Raw genomic sequence first — 18,443 nt, 5'->3', positions numbered from 1 at the left:
AAATAGGATGGTCTACACTGCTGGAACAATACTGAAAAAGCATATGGGAGAAGCAGGCATCGCATAACACCAATGCTCAATGTCCAACATCCAGGAATGAGATGCAGAACAACACCAGGCCACCCAACCATCTGCAGATATCCTGCCTCTGCACAACATGGATGTTACTGTTAGGCATCACACCTAGCTAAGATGAGTAGGCAAATGGCTCAATACATGAGCGAGGCCCAGAGAGGAATCAGTAAGAACACCAGAGGAACAAGGCACCAGCTACAGGTAGACAGAGCAGCCACTTGACACTGTAACACCAGACAGACTAGCCAGTCTCACTCACATATGGATACCAGAGGGCTTGAAGCTTTAAAACATCAGCAGGACTCTTCATTAAGGACTCAGTGGGACTGTGGAACAACCCTAGAGGTTAATTTCGAGTCAACTGTGCAAACCACTGCTGCTCTGCATAGACATTAACCCCCTTAGTGAGATCTGGAAAAGGCTGGACTGACTACAAGATTAACAGAGGCCAGGGTCTACCACACCAGGCACCCGAGGGATGTCGGGATATAGACTGACAAATCAGTGATGCTTAACTAACTGGACAAAGTGGTGGATGAACAGCAGATGAAGGCAGTAGTGATGTGTAGCAACCCCAAGTGATACCCTAACCCTAACCCCAGGAAGAAGGAACATATAAAGCTTGAAAAAGATAAAAAAAAAAAAAGAACTAGAAAATATGTAGAAGGTTAAGGCAACAGTGGTCCCTGTGGTAATCAGAACACTTGACCACCAAACTTTCTTGCTGTAAGGCATCAGTGCTAACTACCACACCACTGAGGCACCCCTCCTCCAAACATAGCAACAGCTTAAAAGAAAACATCTTGTGATCAGTCAGCCACATCTTCATATCAATTTTTATACTATTATGAAATAAATAACTTTTAGTTTTATTTCGTTCTCACGCATCGGTTCAATGAATATAGACCAGGGCTGTCCAGATTTTGTATCGAGAATATACGACAGACTATAGGCCACTCAGGTGAGGTATATCGCCTCACCTCCAGTGTATTAAGGTTAGCAGAATTAAATAAGTGTTGGTAAATTATGCTGGATGAATGAAAATGCTTAAAGAAAAAGAAAATAGCCTACATCACAGCTGCCAGTTAATGTGTTTACGTTTATTTTGTCTTGTTTTTTGGTGAAGAAGATAAGACGAGACTTTATTGATCCCTGTGGGGAAATTAAGTTAGATAACTTCGGTAATGGCACCTCTCCACAAGCCCAACCCCACATGCACACTGCTTTTGTATTAACTTAATCATTCAATACAAACCAGATATTCTGTCTGTAGAATGATAGGCCTATATTAACAGTAGAATGAATGGATTTGTGTGTTTTTTTGTGACTATTTGAGTTGCGTGGTGTCATTATAAATGCATAGTAGTCTACTGTAAAGGTCCACCTGAAATTAACCCGCGCATGTCCGCGTCTCCCACTAGAGATCTTCTGCCCTGCAAGCAGAAGCATCAGAAAGTTGGAGGACGCCCACTTCTACCCACAATGTGAAATCGCACAAATCGTGCAAATATAAAGTTCATTCATTCATTCATCTTCTATACCCGCTTATTCCTGTTAAGGGTCGCGGGGGTCTGCTGGAACCTATCTCAGCTGTCATCGGGCGAGAGGCGGGGGTCCACCCTGGACAGGTCTCCAGTCTATCGCAGGGCTAACACAGAGAGACAGACAACCATTCACACTCACACTCACACCTACGGCCAATTTAGAATCAAATATAAAGTTTATTTATATATTTATTTATTGCCCAACCCCACCTGCTACCGGATCGCGTCTGAGTTTTGGAAAGCATCGTCAAGTGACCAGTTGGCCCTGTATTAATAAAAAAAATCTAATATTGATACTAGGGCAGTGTGATTTGATTAATATGATATAAATATAATTGCCCACTATTGACGCTTATGGACTTATGATGTGATTACCACATGCAGTGCCGTCACAATATTAACTAGTCCTTATTCTAATGCAAGGAAAATAACTTTCATTCATTCATCTTCTGTAACCGCTTCTGTCTTCTGTCCTGTGAAGGGTCAAGGGTTGGACCCTGGACAGGTCTCCAATCTATCTCAGGGCTAACACAAAGAGACAGACAACCATTCACACTCACACTCACACCTACGGCCAATTTAGAATCACCAATGAACCTAACCAGCATGTCTTTGGACGGCGGGAGGAAGCTGGAGTACCTGGAGATGGAGATGGATGGCGATCAAACCGAGCAATTACCCCCAAAAACCTGCGACTATGAATAAAGTAATATAAAAAAGGCAAACGATTCAGATGAGACATACAAAATTTTGTCATTTGGCAGACTTTGTGATTAGCTCATTGCATTCTTTCAAATAGTAATTTTGTTTATTCCATGTTTTCGAGTGCACCTGATCATACGCCGCCCTGGACACCCGTTCATGTTGCCCATACCTAGATCCGCCTCTGTATAAGAGTAAATATATTAAGGGTACAAAGTATATTTACAGACTATATCGAGTTTTAGGCAAGTAAGTAGTAAAGTTTGGTGAAAAACAAACCAAAATTAAATAAAATGTTGAGAAGAACAAAAACAAGAAGCTGCCTAGTATAAGACAGTCAGGTGGTAGTTGCATGTGAGGGTCATATTATATTATATTTTTATATTTTTTATTAAAAATGAGCCTACAGGCCGTAGTTTGGACACCCCTGATGTGATTTGTTTTTAATCTTTCTGTGCTGGGGAATGGAGGGCTGGGTTTTAAATCAAACTGATAGCAGATATTATTATTTATTTTTTTCAAACAACACGGGTTCAAAATGTTCTCGCAGGAGGAGGAGGAGGAGGAGGAGGAGGAGGCTTGGATTTGTTGTGTTTGTTGCATTCTTGCGGATGGCCTGACCTTTGACCTGGTTGTTGCATTCCAGAGAGGCTTGTTCTGCAGCACCACCACCACAGCCAGGCAGCCCTGCACTCCACACACTGCTTCTGCGCCTCAGAGAGACGATGTGTGTGTGTTAAGAGCTCCTAAAGACTGGACACAGTGGCATCAATTATTGGATACGCTAAATAGACATCACAGCATCGTCTCGAGCCAACATAAAAATAAAAAAAAAAAGAAAAGGAAAAAAGAAAAAGGTCCTGTTCGGGTTCGTCTGGATACTTCACCTAAAACGCTGTTAGCCATTTTTGCTAAACAGCTAACCTATATCGTATTGAGGCTGCTTTTTGTAAGAAACTCAGCAGGCTACCCGCAGATAACCAGCGCAGAAGAAATGAAGGACAAACAAAAGAGAAAGAAGGAGAGGACCTGGGCTGAGGCGGCTCGCATGGTAAATATGTCTTATTTTTAGCGTTTAACCAGTCGCATTTACATTTTGTGCGGATTTGATGTGCAGCGATGGATGCAAATGTGTTGTGTTAAGACATTCTGCTCACGAACACAGTCTGGGTTGTGCTAAAATACCAGCTACCCAGTGTGTTAACACAGCCGGCAGGCGGGTTGTGGTTGATATAAATGCATCTGAGGTGACCTATTTTGGATTTGTTGTACATGTTTCTTCACGCTAACGCGAAAAAGGGGGCTACGCAACGTGCTAGCAACTAGGCTAGCTAGCACGCCAACCTCCCCCTGTTTTGAGTTCTTTGTTTGCTAGGCAGCTAGCTAGCTAGCTTTACGCGTTTTTTAGCCATCCGATCAACATACAGCGCCGGGACTTCGACGGGTTTGTGGTTTTTGTGCGCAAGCCACTCGGTGAACACATCAATGGGCTCCTAACGTTAACGTTAAGCACACATCGGCTGTGATAGAAGCGAATGTTATTGACTATAAAGCACGCTAACGTTAGCATAGCCAAGGTTAACCCCCGAGCTAGCTGTAAGGAGAAAACACAATGGCCCCACAATGGTGCGTGAAAGTAAAAAAATAAGAAGTAGTGCCGTTAGTTAAAACAAACTGGCTCTGTTAGGAAGTAAACAAAAAAAAAAAAAAAAGAACATTTATTAGGGAGGAAGGAAGCAGGACGTTAGCCTCAGGAAGGCTAGTTGAAAGCAAAATTCCTCCGAGTTGTGGCTTCAAAGCAAATTAACTTGTGTGCAATTAACTACACCTCCCACTGACTTACAGAACATTTTTTTCTGCATATCTGTTTAGGATTGTGCACAACTGTGGTTAAGCTTAGACCAGAATAGTTCACTGTGAGTCTGAGGGTAGTGGTTTGTGCTATGTTGGGTCTGTTTTGGCCACACAAGGCCCTTTTTCTTTCTACGCCTGTAGCTGGTATAGGGCATAAAGGGGGATTTTTTGAAGTGTACCGTTTATTTTTTCAGATGAACAGGGGGAAATAAAAGCCAGATTCACCGTCTTTTATCTGTGTGCAGTTACATCGCATCCAAAACACGCTTATACTGCAAAAATATGGAAGGAGATGGTGCAGTTTTTACTTTAAATAGAGAAGGTCAGTTAAAGGGGTAGGAGGGTGTCATAGATAGGTGGATAGAAACTTTATTTATTCTGTGGGGAATTAGGGATCCAGTAGCATCGTTATACACACACAAGAGGAATTAGATTCTGCAAAAAAAAGGGTAAAAAATAAAACTATATTGACGTAGAATGTATGTATGAATGTGGAGCGTCATGGTCTTTGTTTAGCTTCTTCGTAGTGGCTGCTTTTGTTTGTTTCCAAGACTTATTATCAGTGTTATCCAGGTTTTCTGTTAACGGGTATGTTGTTGTGGGCAGTATGATATTGAAATGTGTTTCTGCCCCTCTTCAGATTGTAAATGTAAACCGCACAGGCTTACTGTAGCCCACTTCAACACCCCCTGCAAACAACAGCCTCAAAAACATGTCCAATAAACGTCATTATCTTCACGAAGATAGGTTTTATGGTTGAGTAATTGTATTGGATTCCGTTAGTTTTGTTCTTAAGGTGAACCTAAGTAAAGGTCAGAGTTGTACTCACAAGCACAAGTCAAGTCACAAGTTTTGTGTCGTGTATCCCCGTATTTCAATATAAGAAATATTGGAAGACAAATGATGTGTTATGCATATTTATCTGCCAATTGACATGAGCTTCAAGACGTAAAAAGTGTTTCTGAAGAGAGCCCACCCCTTGTAAAAAAAAAAAAAAAAAAAAGGAATCGAATTAAGACAGATAAAGGTAAATAAATTAAATGCGGAGAAATCCCCTCTGGGAAATTAGGTAGGGTAAATGCGATCACCAAAAATATTTTACAAGTCCAAGAGCAGTAAGACGACATCTACGTCTGCTTTCAGTCCCTTTTCCTTCTCGGTGCTTTCCAGTGAGAAAAAGCTTCACCAATCATGTTTATCCTCACCATCAATTGCTTTCTTTTAATTCTTACTGTCAGCATTTAATATATATTTTTATCTAGGTCATCAGAAATCTTTGACGCTTACCTGGGTTTTTTACGCTGCCGTCCCCCTTTATACTCTTATTGCCGGTGCCTACTCTGGTACTTTCTTTGTCACCTCTCCAACAAATCACTGGGCAGCAAGACAACATAAAAGCCTTATATGACTGCTGGGAAGGTGTAGCTCTCACAAGAGTGATTGTGCAGCCGTGTCGCCCAACCCCACCTGCTGCAGAATCATGTCTGTGTGTTGGAAAAGCACGGTCAAGTGACTAGACTCAGCCCCTGTATTAATAAAAAAAAAATGTAATGTTGATACTGGGGCTGAATGATTTGATTAATATGAATATAATTGCCCACTATTGACTCTATAGTCTTATTATGTGATGTGATGTGATTACCACATGCAACGCCATCACAATATTAACTGGTCCTTACTCTAATGCACGGGAAAGAACTTAAATATGTGAATTGCTTCCGGCATATTGTAATTATAAATATTTTATTGTATTTATTAAATTGGATGAGGAGTAATTATCCCCAAAAAACCTGCGACTATGAATAAAAGTAAACGATTCAGATGAGAAATACAACGTTTAGTCATTTCGCAGCCTTTGTGATTTGCTCATTGCATTCTTTCAAATAGTAATTTTGTTTTGTCAATCAGTTTAATGTCCTGACGTAATGAATATTCATATCGGCCTCAAGAAATCTGAATTGTGAACTTGCAGGTTCCTCGTTCATGAAGCACAGTGGCTGCTCTCGTTATTAACCGACTCCTCCTATAAAGATTTTGTCGTTCTCTATATTATTGCAATGCGAGTGTTGGTGCCAGTGTGCAGTCCAGAACACTTACAGACTTCACGTCTTTTCTCTTCTTTGCAAATTGCATTTTAGAATTTTTTTCATATCTTCAACAATGACATTTTTTTTTTAACAATGTTTTACAGGTTTTGGAGAACTTCTCTGATGCACCCATGACTCCCAAACAAATACTCCATGTCATCCAGACCAAGGGGCTGAAGGAAATGCGGTCAGAAACATGCACGCAAACACACACAATTTGCTCTGCTATAAACATGATTGCAGCAATCAGAAGCAATACATTTGCATACGTACACACAATCTCCTGAGCGCATAGGATCAAGAATAAAACATAATAAAGCACAGTGTCAGTGTATATTCAATTCTTAAGTGAAACCTTTGAAATGCAACACTAAAGGGGACAAAAATCAGCTGGATTGAAGCAAATAAACTAGACTGCGTGTTGCTGTCGGGTCGCAGAATAGGTTTTACAGCCGTGTTATGGAGGAGGAGTAGAGGAATGTAGACACGATGCACTGGGAATAAAATGCAACCTTGAGGAAGGTGCAGAAATATTCACGTTTTGTCAAAAACATGCGAGTTTGAGAGAATTGAAGGGTGCATCAGGAATTTAAATTGGGGAAACTTGTTATTCGTTTGATGTCGCCTGGCATTGGAAGAATTTTCTGGCAACAGTGATACTTAAATTCTTACGTTTAACTCACAAAAGTTAGCCAACTAAAAATAAAATTCCTCACATGTGTACGGTGCCTCTTCCTCTCTGGATAGCATAAAACCTGGCCAATCCAATACCAGTGGACATGAAGGAATCATTGAATATTGCATTTTACCCACAGTTTATTTGCTCTAAACACTTGAGCAGCTAATTTGCATTTCCCTTCTCTTGCAAGATTTCTAAAGTTCTCCTCCTGTGGGCATTCAGTCCTGAGCATATCATTGTATACCTACCATGATGGTTCCTAAACCATAACAAGCAGTATAACATTATATTATCTTGTCAGGCAGTGGCCAGATCACACATCAACTGCACATTTACTTTACACTGTAATATGTATATAACACAATTGTCTTTTATCTCTTTCTACATGGACTACGTGGCTTGCTGCTGATCCAAACAGGAGGTATGTTGGAGGACGATGGTCTTTTATTGTGTACACCTATTACTTCTACTGTAACCATTACTCATTTTAATACCCTTTCATATTCTCTGAGGCCTGTACTTTACGCTGGGCACATTTTATGTAAGACATCACAGTTACCATTTCACCCCAAATGGAACTTTTATGCTAATTTACAACTCTATTTTTATTCTGGGCGCAAAGTTGGTCGGGAGTCGATCCGTTGGGAGCAGGTTATGCTCTGGCAAAGATCTGGCTGGCTAATCAAATCGTTTGGGCGGGGCTTTAAGCAGTGGTGGACAGAAGAGTAACAGCGACGTAGTGATCCACGTCATCCAGCGCTGTGGAGTTGATTTTGTTTACAACAAAATGGCTCTGATTGGTTGTAGGACTATCCAGTTGTGTGCGGACGTATTTATAAGGAATGGCGTGTTACTAGACTCCTATTCTGGTAAGAACTGAGTTTGGCTTTGCCGGGCAGGAAACCCAACTAGTTAATGACAGGACAAAGAACAGAGACCCCAGCAGAATAAATCCAAATAACAGATGGCACATATAAAAACAGAATTTGGTGGGTTGTTATCAAGGCAATTTAATTTTCCATTAACAAGGGCAAAGCTTACACTGCCTTTCTTCAGAACCTTGAAAATGGATAAAGAGAACCCATTCAAACAAATGACATTTAAATATTATACTTGTGCATTTCTTTTTTTCAAGAAAATTAATAATTTGTTCATATCGGAGTTGCAAAAGTCAGTGAACCCTTGTTTTCAGTATCTGCTGTGACGTCCTTGTGCAGCAATAACGTCAACTAAACATTTCCGGTAACAGCTGATCAGTCGTCTACAGCAGCTTGGAGGAATTTTAGCCCATTCCTCAGAACAGAACCACTTCATGAGATGTTGGTGGGTTTCCTCACATCAACTGCTTGACTTCAGGTCCTTCCACAACATTTCTATTGGATTAAGGTCAGGACTTTGACTTGGCCCTTCCAAAACATTAATTTTGTTCTTTAACTTTTCTTTTTGTAGAGCAACTTGTGTTCTTGTGGTCGTTGTCTTGCTGCATGACCCTGACCCAGTTTCTCTTAAGGTTCAGCTAATGAACACATGTCCTCAGTACTCATTGGTCCATCAATGATGGCAAACTGTCCTGGCCCAGATGCAGCAAAACAGGCCCAAACTAGGACATTACTACCTTTGGTCTCATTCGTCCACAAGTCATTTTTTGTCAATAGTCTTCTTGCTTGTCCACGTGATGTTGATCAAACAGCAGACGGGCAGAAATGTCCATCACACCATGGTTGTTCAGTGTTCTCCTGACGGTGGATTTAGTTGCTTAGAAGTTCCCCTGGGTTCCTTTGGGACTATTATATGTCTTTCTTTTGGAGTGATCTTAGTTGGCGGACCACTCTTGTGGAGGGTAGCATTTGTCTTAAATCTACTCCATTTGTTCACAGACTATCTGACTATGAATTCCAAACTCTTTAGAGATGGTTGTGTGACCTTTTACAGTCTGATGAGCAACAACAGCTCTTTTGCTGACGTTCATAGAAACCTACAAACGCGTGTTGTTATCACTGAACAACACCTGAGTCTCTTTACATTGATTGAAAACACTTCTGAACAGATGGACTCTAATTTGGCCTTGAAATGAACTTTTAATCCTAGAGGTCCACTTACTTTTGCATCTCAAAGATATGTATTATTTCAGGTTCACTTTTTTTGATTGGGTTCTCTTTGTCTACTCTCAGGACTTCTCTGATATTTTGAGTCAGTTTTATGTGTCCATATGTAGTTCTACAACCTCTTGAGAAACAGGTTTATCATTCAGTGTAAGCTATAATGCATTTTAATACAGCCGGAAGTAAAGGGAAACACACCAACCAACCCTTACATTAGATTTGTTACAAGAAAGACAAATGAGAACCAGCTAGCTTTATCAACGTCAATTCAGAAATGAATTAGGATATATGTCTTACATTTTACTCTGTGTATGTGTGCGTACAGTGGTACAGCTCCTTTGGCCTGCCTGGTTACCATGCTGCACTCCCAGGTGAGGGGAGACAGAGTCAAGAACAGCATCTTCTTCAAGCTCCCTGGACGAATGAGCCTTTTCACCCTCAAGGTACTCACTCACTGAACAGATTCCTCTTCTTAAGTTCTGACTAAGTTACTCAAGCAACACTATAATATTGCACAGTGAATACTTTTTTTGGGAACTCTTTGCTGTTGCAGGGCGCTAGTTTACTCTGCAGTAATCTACTCAGATATTTTGCCAGATTATTTTCAACGCAGCAGTGAATTTGATGATGTGGCACACACCTGCAAAAAGAATACAGTCGTTGAAGAAAAGCCCGCTTTAAACCCTGTTCCCACTCTGTAGAAGAACGCCCTCCAGTGGACGAAGGCAACTTCAGAGTCGGAGGCGCCGTCTGAGTCGGCTGGCACCACCGCCAACCCTGCTTCCAGCAGCAGCACCGCAGCGGCGGGATTGGCCGTGACCCCAGTTGGCCCCACTGATGCCACCGAGCAGGAGAGCTGTGACTCCACCGAGACTACGGCTGTTGCCAGCGTAGACAATGATGGTAACACTACGCCATTCACTATTGACATGTCCCTAACAGGAGCCTGGCCAGTAGAATTTTTCCATGATGTGGGTTGTTTGATTTGTACAAAGCATGTTATTCAATCAGGCGTTTTTGAAAACTAAAGTCAGCGTTTGTTTTGTTTCCTAAAGTTGTGACCACATCCATCTTTTATATGCGATCAGTGGTTTTTCTTAAATTTACATCTGCTGTATAGAACTGTGCATGACAGTGTCTTTTTTCCCCCTCCGGTTTTGAAGCCTCAGTGGATGAGAGTTCGTCCAGCGCCTCGTGCTCTGCAGAAGTTCAACCCCCCATCAACCAGCCTCAGACCCGCCTCAGCAGGGCCGCAGGACGCACAGACACACAGCAGACCCAACACGCCCAGACGAGACTGAGCCGTTCCAGACAGGTAGGAACCCCGCATGACAAAATCTGGTAGAGCAATGGAAACAAGGGCAACTGGACGTGTAGAGTTTCTTGAAGACTTTTCATCCAAGTAGCTTCTTCAGTTCTAAAAGACTGGTGGTGGTTGGGGTTTCGAGTCTTTTATAAGTAGTCCAGGTGGCCTTGTTCCAGCTTTGTCAGGGTATACCATGACCTGGATGACTGAGAACCTTCACAGACTCTTAGGGGTGTAGCTGCACATATCATTTCTTCGGTGTATACCTTGGTTTTGGAGTCGGTACATTTTTGTTACAGAAAAAAACAGAAGCAATGTGTGTATTCATGATTTTGCCATTTATTTTCAAAAACATTGAGACAAATGTCAATTGCTCAAATACTCCATACCATCTATCAGTAGTAGTCTACCATCTAACAGTAAAATAATACAATAAACAAACCAAACCACTACTTTACACCCCAAAAACTGTAGACCTGCGCCATACACACGTCAATTTCATTGTTTGTGTTTCTACAGTCAGGGAGACAGAGGAAGAAAGCCGTCATGATGCCCCGTGTCGTCCTCACACCTCTTAAAGTAAACGGAGAGCATGTCCCCTCAGGTAAGAACCACTCTTTGTTGTTGTTGTTGTTGTTGTTCTGACAACACAACACCGGTCAAGTGAGTAAGAATACAGAACAATGATCAACCTGACACACAGAAGATAGAAATCTATAGTCGTTATAGTTGTTGCACTGACTATCTGAGAGATTTTTTGTGTTTTGCTTTGGCTCCAATATCAGAAGTGTTTTGAAAGTTATATCATTTTCATAATTGTGGCTCTGCAGGCCACCGCAAAAGATCTGAAATGAAACGCAAATGCAATTTAAGGGCAGAATTTGAAGTTCAATAGAAGGGGTTAAACATTAAGGGATTGCAATCATTTTAATACCCAATGTCCCATTTGCACGGCTTCAAATTTAGTTGGACAAATTAACATAATCATAAGCGAAACATTCATTTATAATCCTTTGCAAGCAATTACTGTCTGAACTGCAGTCGTACAACACTGTTGTCTTTCTTCTTCCAGGTCTTTTTATGTTGCTAAGCGTTTCTTTTTCTTAGAACAAACGTAATTTTCCTGCTGTGTCTCTAGTCGTTTTGTTTTTTTTGCACACAGAGAATGGCAGGTTCCACTTGTATTGAGAGTTCATTTCTTTTTCCTTTACAGCAATTTCAAAATTAATGTAGTCTAGGCCTTTTACCTGCTTAATTGATGACGAAAAATGAAGTATCCACACATTTACCTTTTGGTATCTTTACTACATATTAGAGAGCTGTAGTTGCTAAACCATGTAATACTTGCTTGAATATCAAAAACTGTGTCCAAACATCAACCTGTTGTAGTTAAATGTTTTTTTTGTTTTTAAATGTTGTGATTAGGGCCCATGAAGCGGAGTCGAGGAGGGGTGGATGTAGACTTTGAAACACCAGGCTCCATCCTGGTCAACACTAACATCAGAGCCCTCATCAATGTACGGACCTTCTCAGCCTTCCCCACACACTCACAGCAGCAGCTACTGCAGCTGCTGCCAGAGGTGGACCGACAGGTGGGTTGTGTTCCTCTTATACTCGTGTATTTCAGTTTCACATGTGCAGTAATTTTGTATACCGTAAAGTCACTTAACACATTTCAGCATTAACAATGAGAAAATAATAAAACCAGGATATTGTACATTGAGGACAGCAGTGATTGCTAATTATTAGAAGAGTTGATTCAAATGTTCGTATGAGTTGAACTCAAAACAGAGACATTTGTGCAGTCTAGACCTGATTGTAGTGTGCCAACTGAATCGTTTTTGTGTTTTTGCTTCTTCTTGTAGATTGGACCTGATGGCATGACCAGACTGAGTAGTTCAGCTCTCAATAATGAATTCTTTACCCATGCCTCCCAGAGCTGGAAAGAAAGGCTGGCTGAAGGTGAGTTATTGGTCAGTTATGGAAAAACCTCCTTGCTCACGAGACGAGGCAGGAAAGTATTGTTCACTGTGAGGAATGAGTTAGTGATAGCAGAAGCGAAAAGAAACCAAAAGGAAACTTTAAACTCCAGCAGTGAAAGCCCTGCCAAAAGACGACATTATGCCCCTACAGTCTTCACATGGTGCCAACAAAATGTGAAGAATCGTAAAGTGTGGAAATGCACCAAAAACACACTTGTTATAATAAGAAGCAATATAAAGAAAGGACAATTAATCAAGTGGAGGGTAGTTGAGTCACGTTTTTACCAACTTAAGACAGTTTCACTCTTCAGAAAACTGTTTTGCGGAGCTAAACTCATAGATTATTTACTTTTGTCTGACCTGTTTAGGTGAGTTCACCCACGAAATGCAAGTGCGATTCCGTCAAGAAATGGAGAAAGAGAAGAAGGTAGAGGCGTGGAAGGAAAAGTTTTTTGAAGAGTACCACGGACAAAAGTAAGAGCCAATTCATTTCATGAGTCACAGCCATATTCCAGTTTTGTCACGCTCATTTTTTTTGTTAGTTATGCCATCTATTAGTTGACTAAACATCAAATTCTAGTATTATTTAGAAGAACCTCGGGTTTTGACCTAATGTTGACCACATACCATCAGATTGCATCCCTGTAGAACTAGATGTTGGACTTTTCAAAAAGTTTGTGCACCCTTCATCATCATCTTCATTCAAGTTTTCCAATGCTGCCTTTGAAAAAGACAAAGCCCTGAAAAAGTCTCTTCTATATGTAGTTCAGATTACTTCACTGTGGCTTATGTTTATCATGTTCATTGTCCTAGCCTCATTTTGCTAAAACTGAATGCTTTGTGTCCCGGTAGGTCTGGCCTAACACGAGAGGAGTCTCTAAAACTTACCATGAGTGAATCCAGTGAAGTTGCAGCCAGTGTACTGGACAGTGATGTTGCAGTGGTGGCAGCGGGTGCCCCCAAAAGACGCAGTGTGGGTCGGCGGAGGAGAGACGGCAGGATGAGGAGACGCACACGGGCTGATTTGCGTCGCAGGGCCCGCCGGCCCCTCTGCAAGGCCGCTCCAGCCCTGCAGTCTGCAGAAGCAGCTGATGACAGCACTGCGTTGGACATCTCGGCAGTGTCTATGGACTCTCCCTTGTCGGACAATACAGTGGTTCAAGGAGAGGTGGTGCTGCAGGCTGAATGTGGCGTGGAGCTGCCTGCTGAGAGCGCCTCCACAGAGCCAAACCCCTCTCCCACTCCGGAGCCAGTCATATTGCCGGACCCTGCTCCCGCACCTGCTCCAACTCCTAGTCCTAGCCCAAGCCCAGCATCCACCAGTGCAAATGAAGAGCCTGAAGTTACTGCACGCCTGCTCCCCGAGGAGGCTGCACCTGTACTGGCTTCCACTACCTCTCCATCCTCCTCGTCCTCTTCCTCATCTGCCTCCTCACCTGCCTCCTCTCCCTCTTCACCTCCTGATAGGCAGGGAGCTTTTGCTGCAGGCCTGGACTCTTCTTCGTCCTCCTCAGCATCCTCCAGTGCTGCAGTTGCCGTTGATGCCCTGGATGAAACTGCCTCTGTGGTCACCTCCATCACAGGGGGAACTGCCACCAGCAGCCGCGAGAGCAGTCCATCAGCCAGCCCAGCCTCCACCCCTGTGTCCAGCACCCACCTCAAGGAGCAGAAGAGAAGGCCCGATGAGGCCGAGGCCTTTTCCAACTTCCCAGAAAAGAGGCCACGGCTTGATGACCGTCAGTCCTTTCGTACCACAATTGACAGTGTCCGCTCAGAGAAGCCACAGCCGACAACGGAAGAACCCAAGGTGCCGCCAATCCGGGTAAGACTTTGTTGCATAAACCTAAAGACTTCAAGACTCGCATGCATTTATTTTTGCAGAAATAAGTTCTTGGGCACTGTTTCACTTGCCGTTTATCTGTCTTTGTTCCAGATTCAACTATCCAGAATCAAACCTCCCTGGGTCAAAGGGCACCCCACCTACCAGATCTGTCCGCGGATCGTGCCCCCCAGCGAGGGCTCGCGGCGGTCGGGGACGGGGGGCGCGCGCACCTTGGCGGACATCAAAGCCCGTGCCCAGCAAGCCCGGGCCCAGCGCGAGGCCGCTGCTGCTGTTGCAGCCTCTGGCGACGGGACAGGGCCGCCCGGCACCAGGCTGCGGACTGCTGCTGGGCTACCGGATAGCAGCAATGGACGACGAGCGCGAGAGCATCCAGGACCTATCGAGCCCGGAGGAGGAGGAGGAGGAGGAGGAAATGGAAGAAGGGGAAGTAGTGGGATGGACGAGCAGGGATCGTCTTCAGGCTCTAATTCGTCTGGAACACAACTACAGCTTCTCAATGTAGACCTCACATCCCAGCCTTCCCCTTCATTGTCCACTACCTCAACCTCCATGTCCTTGGAGCCCTCACAAACCCCTAGTCCTCACCAGGAAGAAACAGTTGGGGGCGAACAGAGTGGAGATGGCATGGAAGCGACATCATCCAGTATCCAGACCTCCTCCAATGGAGACACAGACAAGCCTTGCACACTCTCTCCAGAACCTGACACCATATCTGAGTCATCAGTCCCCGAGTCAGCCAGCCAAAGCCAGCTGCCTGAGTCTGTTGCTGAGAGGCCAGACAAAGGTTGTGAAAAACGTTCACTCGTCCCAACCTCAATCCCAGATTCCCTTCCCAGGTTTGGGGCTCAGGGTGTGGACATTATTCAGACACTGGCCAGTACTTGTCAGGCCAAAGATCGCGAACAAGGGAAGGACACTGTACTGGGGGGTGTTATTCAGCATGGCTCTCACCTGGTGGACTCCCAGGAGGCATTCTCTCTCTCAGCTACTGAAAGACGGCAAACGGATTCTTCCTCTCGCCAACATTTGGATTCTTCTGGTAGAGAGAAAGACGACGAGGCCGGCATGCATAGTGACTCAACAGAAACGGCTTCAGACTGTGAGAACGAGAGCCAGGAGGATGAGCATCAGCCTGACCAGGACTGGCGCCCCCAACTGAGCAACCAGAGAAATAGCCGACTGGTCATCTGTAGCCCTCCTCCTCAGAACCAGCAGCCAGTCATTCAAACCCACATCTCCGGCCACTTAGGTCAGACTGTCATTCAGTCTTGCTTTCCCAATGGTCCTCCTCACCCGCAACACAACCGCCATAATTCCCAAGACCACCTATCTCTACCCAATGTTATCTCACACGGCCTAAGAGAACCCGGTGACAAAATGGAGCCTGGAGATGAGTGTAGAGCTTCCAGACAGAGCTCTGCCGAAGAAGAGTATCACGGAGGTTTAAAGGCCTGTGCAGCTGCCTCCAAACGACTGGGTAGCTCAGCCAGAGCCGTGTCCAGTGTGGAGGCAAACAACCCTTTGGTCACTCAGCTGCTACAGGGCAGCCTGCCCCTGGAGAAAGTTCTACCTTCGCACTCGGTAGGCAGTAGGCTGGACATAAGCCGATTACCCGGACCTCAATCCAGACCACCAGCGGCAAGGACCCCAGGGCCTCACAACAGGCCCGAGGTCTCGGTCCATTCTCCCGGCCCAGATGTGAATACAGTCCACGGCAAGCCGCCAACCGGCCGCACCGTCTCCTGTTTGATGGAGGCACCAGCCGTGTCGAAGTACCAGCCTCAGCAGGCCCCTGGTGCTGTCCCAGTCATTATATCTTTGCCACCCCCCGCCACCGGTTCCTTGTCCTCCAGAAACAAGTCAAACCATGGCCCTTCGAGTTCTGTCGAAAACGCAGTCATTCAAAAGTCGCCTCACTCCTCAGAGTTGTCCACTCCAGACAAGCGCCAACCAGCCCGCCTGACCACGCAGAATGGCCCCTCTCCTACCCATGCAGAAGTGGTTCCTGCTATCAAGATTAAGTGGTGCTCCCCACAGTCTCAGCTCTCCCACTCTCAACAGCAGCGACTTTCTCCAGCCCCCACCGTGAAGAATGAAGTCGGTGCACGGCCCTCTTGCCAGGCTCTTGCCAAATCCTCCCCTGCTGTGCCCATGAGTGTTACCAAAAAGGAGCCTGGGAACTCCATGGATAGCTACCTATGTGGCAGGGCGATGGAGGGACTCCTCAACATGGAGATGACTTTAGCCAGGATGGCGAAGAAGGAGCACATCAAAATACCCTACTCCTCGGGCTCTTCCTCCTCCTCCTCTCCCTCGCCCTCCTCCTCTGCTTCTTCCCTTCCCTTCCAGCTATACGGGAAGCTCCCCAAGCAAGGCGGAGGAGTAAGCTACACGGCCAACGTGTCGGTGATGGATAACGGCGGTTTCTCCCGCAGCATGGCCGACGGCGTGCTTCAGCTGCGCCCCCGCTTGGCCGCCGGCCAGGCCGCCCTCAGCATCCAGGCCTTTACTGACAGTACAGCCGAGGAGGTGGCACTCAAGTGCTCGTGCCGTCTCAAAGCCATGATCATGTGCCAAGGCTGCGGTGCCTTCTGCCATGATGATTGCATTGGACCCTCCAAACTCTGCGTGTCATGCCTGGTGGTCAGATAGTTTGTTAAAGACCCACGGCTGTGCTATCTGTATAGTGTCAGCAGCAGGACTGGAGGCTCCTGAGTGTACAGAAGCCTGATTAGCATAGGAGGAGCCTGATAGGCAAGATTTGCCTTGTATAATAAATTGTATTTTCTTTTTGTTATTGTTCCAGATCGTTTCTGTATTATTTTATATTTTATTTTTTTCGTACAGTTTTGACTGAATTATTATTATTATTATTAATATTATTATTATTATTATTGTTGATGTTATTTTTTTTTTTCTTATTGTGGATTTGGGGCATGATTGATTTGTAAATTGTGCCTTTTTGTTTTCTTTCCTCAAAAAAACATTTACCTCATCTTATCTTGCTCCACCTGTCATCATTGGTGGTCATCATTGTTTTCATCCCTTGTTTTTCCGGCAAACAAGGACTTATTATTGTCTTCGCGCAAAGAAATATTTTTTTAACCATTAAAATGAGTAAACGACGTAAATGTTTCACTGTTTGTGTTTTGACTCATTTCATGGTTCCCCCTTACCTCTATACGTTCTATACGACCAGTTATGTACAATGAGCAAATAAAGTCGCCATAGAGTGGTGATAGGGTTAGAAGATCGTTGATGTGTTTCATTATATATGTCATTTGCAGTTACACACTGATCAGCCATAACATTAAAACCACTGACAGGGGAAGTAAATAACATTAATCATCTTGTTAAGATTCAGTGTTCTGCTGCTAAACTTTTGGACGTAGCATTCATGTGGATGTTACTTAGACATGTAGCACCCACCTAGACCAGACCAGGCACCCCCACCAGCAGGATTCAGCCTGACTCGGTCACAAAACACTTTAGGAACAACTCAAAAAACATGAAGAACAGCACAAGGTGTTGACCTGGCCTCCAAATCCACTAGATCCCAAAGTGATCAAGTATCTGTGGGATGATCCACAGAGGCCCCTCCCCTCAACCCATAGGACCCAAAGGCTAACAATATTGTGTTGCCAGGCACCACAGGACACCCTCAGAAGGCCCATGTCCATTCTCTGATGAGTCGCAACTGTTTTGGAGGCACAAGGGAGACCTACACAATATTAGGAAGGTGGTCATGATGTTGTGTCTGATCCGTGTACAACAACTACGGGCTGACTCTCAAAGAAGCTCTCAATACAAATGTAGAAAGCTGTCCTTCGGCGCCAAAAACAATCCATCAGACAGATGGCTGGAACATTAGGAGCAGCCATCTCAATAGTTTGGTGAATTCTTAGTAAAAATTAATACAGTGGTGGCTTCAGTAACATAGAAAGGTATGGGAGTCCACAGAAGGCAACAGTAGTGGATGATCTTGGTGTTCTTTCCGTTGTCAAGAAGAATTCCCATCACAAGATCTAGCCAAGAGAAGCACACTCTCCTGTAGGTAGACACGTCAAGTGGACTCACCTATCTCCAGTCTATCTCAGGGCTAACAGAGATAGACAACCATTCACACTCACACTTACGGCCAATTTAGAATCACCAATGAACCTAACCAGCATGTCTTTGGACGGTGGGAGGAAGCCGGAGTACCTGGAACCCTTTTGCTGTGAGGCATCAGTGCTAACCACCACACCACTGTGCCGCCTCTGTTAACTT

General features: G+C 44.3%; 1 protein-coding gene across 2 annotated transcripts; it reads left to right on the top strand.

The window, feature by feature from the left end:
• The first annotated feature begins 2,961 nt into the window (after window positions 1-2,961).
• asxl1 (ASXL transcriptional regulator 1) lies at window positions 2,962-17,409 on the top strand. Of its 2 annotated transcripts, XM_084553333.1 has the most exons (11): window positions 2,962-3,372; window positions 6,367-6,450; window positions 9,367-9,486; window positions 9,745-9,946; window positions 10,207-10,358; window positions 10,869-10,953; window positions 11,775-11,941; window positions 12,215-12,311; window positions 12,700-12,805; window positions 13,184-14,153; window positions 14,265-17,409. In XM_084553333.1, exons 1-11 carry the CDS (start codon window positions 3,316-3,318, stop codon window positions 16,824-16,826), a joined length of 4,602 nt encoding a protein of 1,533 aa, XP_084409459.1. In that variant the 5' UTR covers window positions 2,962-3,315; the 3' UTR covers window positions 16,827-17,409. The 2 variants fall into 2 exon arrangements, with proteins under 2 accessions (XP_084409459.1, XP_084409460.1); XM_084553334.1 differs by lacking the exons at window positions 2,962-3,372; window positions 6,367-6,450 and adding an exon at window positions 6,567-7,362 and having other exon boundaries at window positions 7,564-9,486.
• The last annotated feature ends 1,034 nt before the right edge of the window (window positions 17,410-18,443 follow it).

Source organism: Chelon labrosus (genome assembly GCF_963514085.1).
Source record: "Chelon labrosus genome assembly, chromosome: 10".
NCBI lineage: Eukaryota > Metazoa > Chordata > Actinopteri > Mugiliformes > Mugilidae > Chelon > Chelon labrosus.
This window is presented reverse-complemented; position numbering and strand designations above follow the sequence as displayed.

What these genes read in the sequence shown, in the direction of transcription:
- asxl1 (XM_084553333.1), top strand. Translation starts at nt 3,316, where the DNA reads ATGAAGGACAAACAAAAGAGAAAGAAGGAGAGGACCTGGGCTGAGGCG. An exon ending in GACTGAGCCGTTCCAGACAG is followed by an intron (nt 10,359 to 10,868) that starts GTAGGAACCCCG and finishes GTGTTTCTACAG; the next exon opens with TCAGGGAGACAGAGGAAGAA. An exon ending in GAAGAGTACCACGGACAAAA is followed by an intron (nt 12,806 to 13,183) that starts GTAAGAGCCAAT and finishes GTGTCCCGGTAG; the next exon opens with GTCTGGCCTAACACGAGAGG.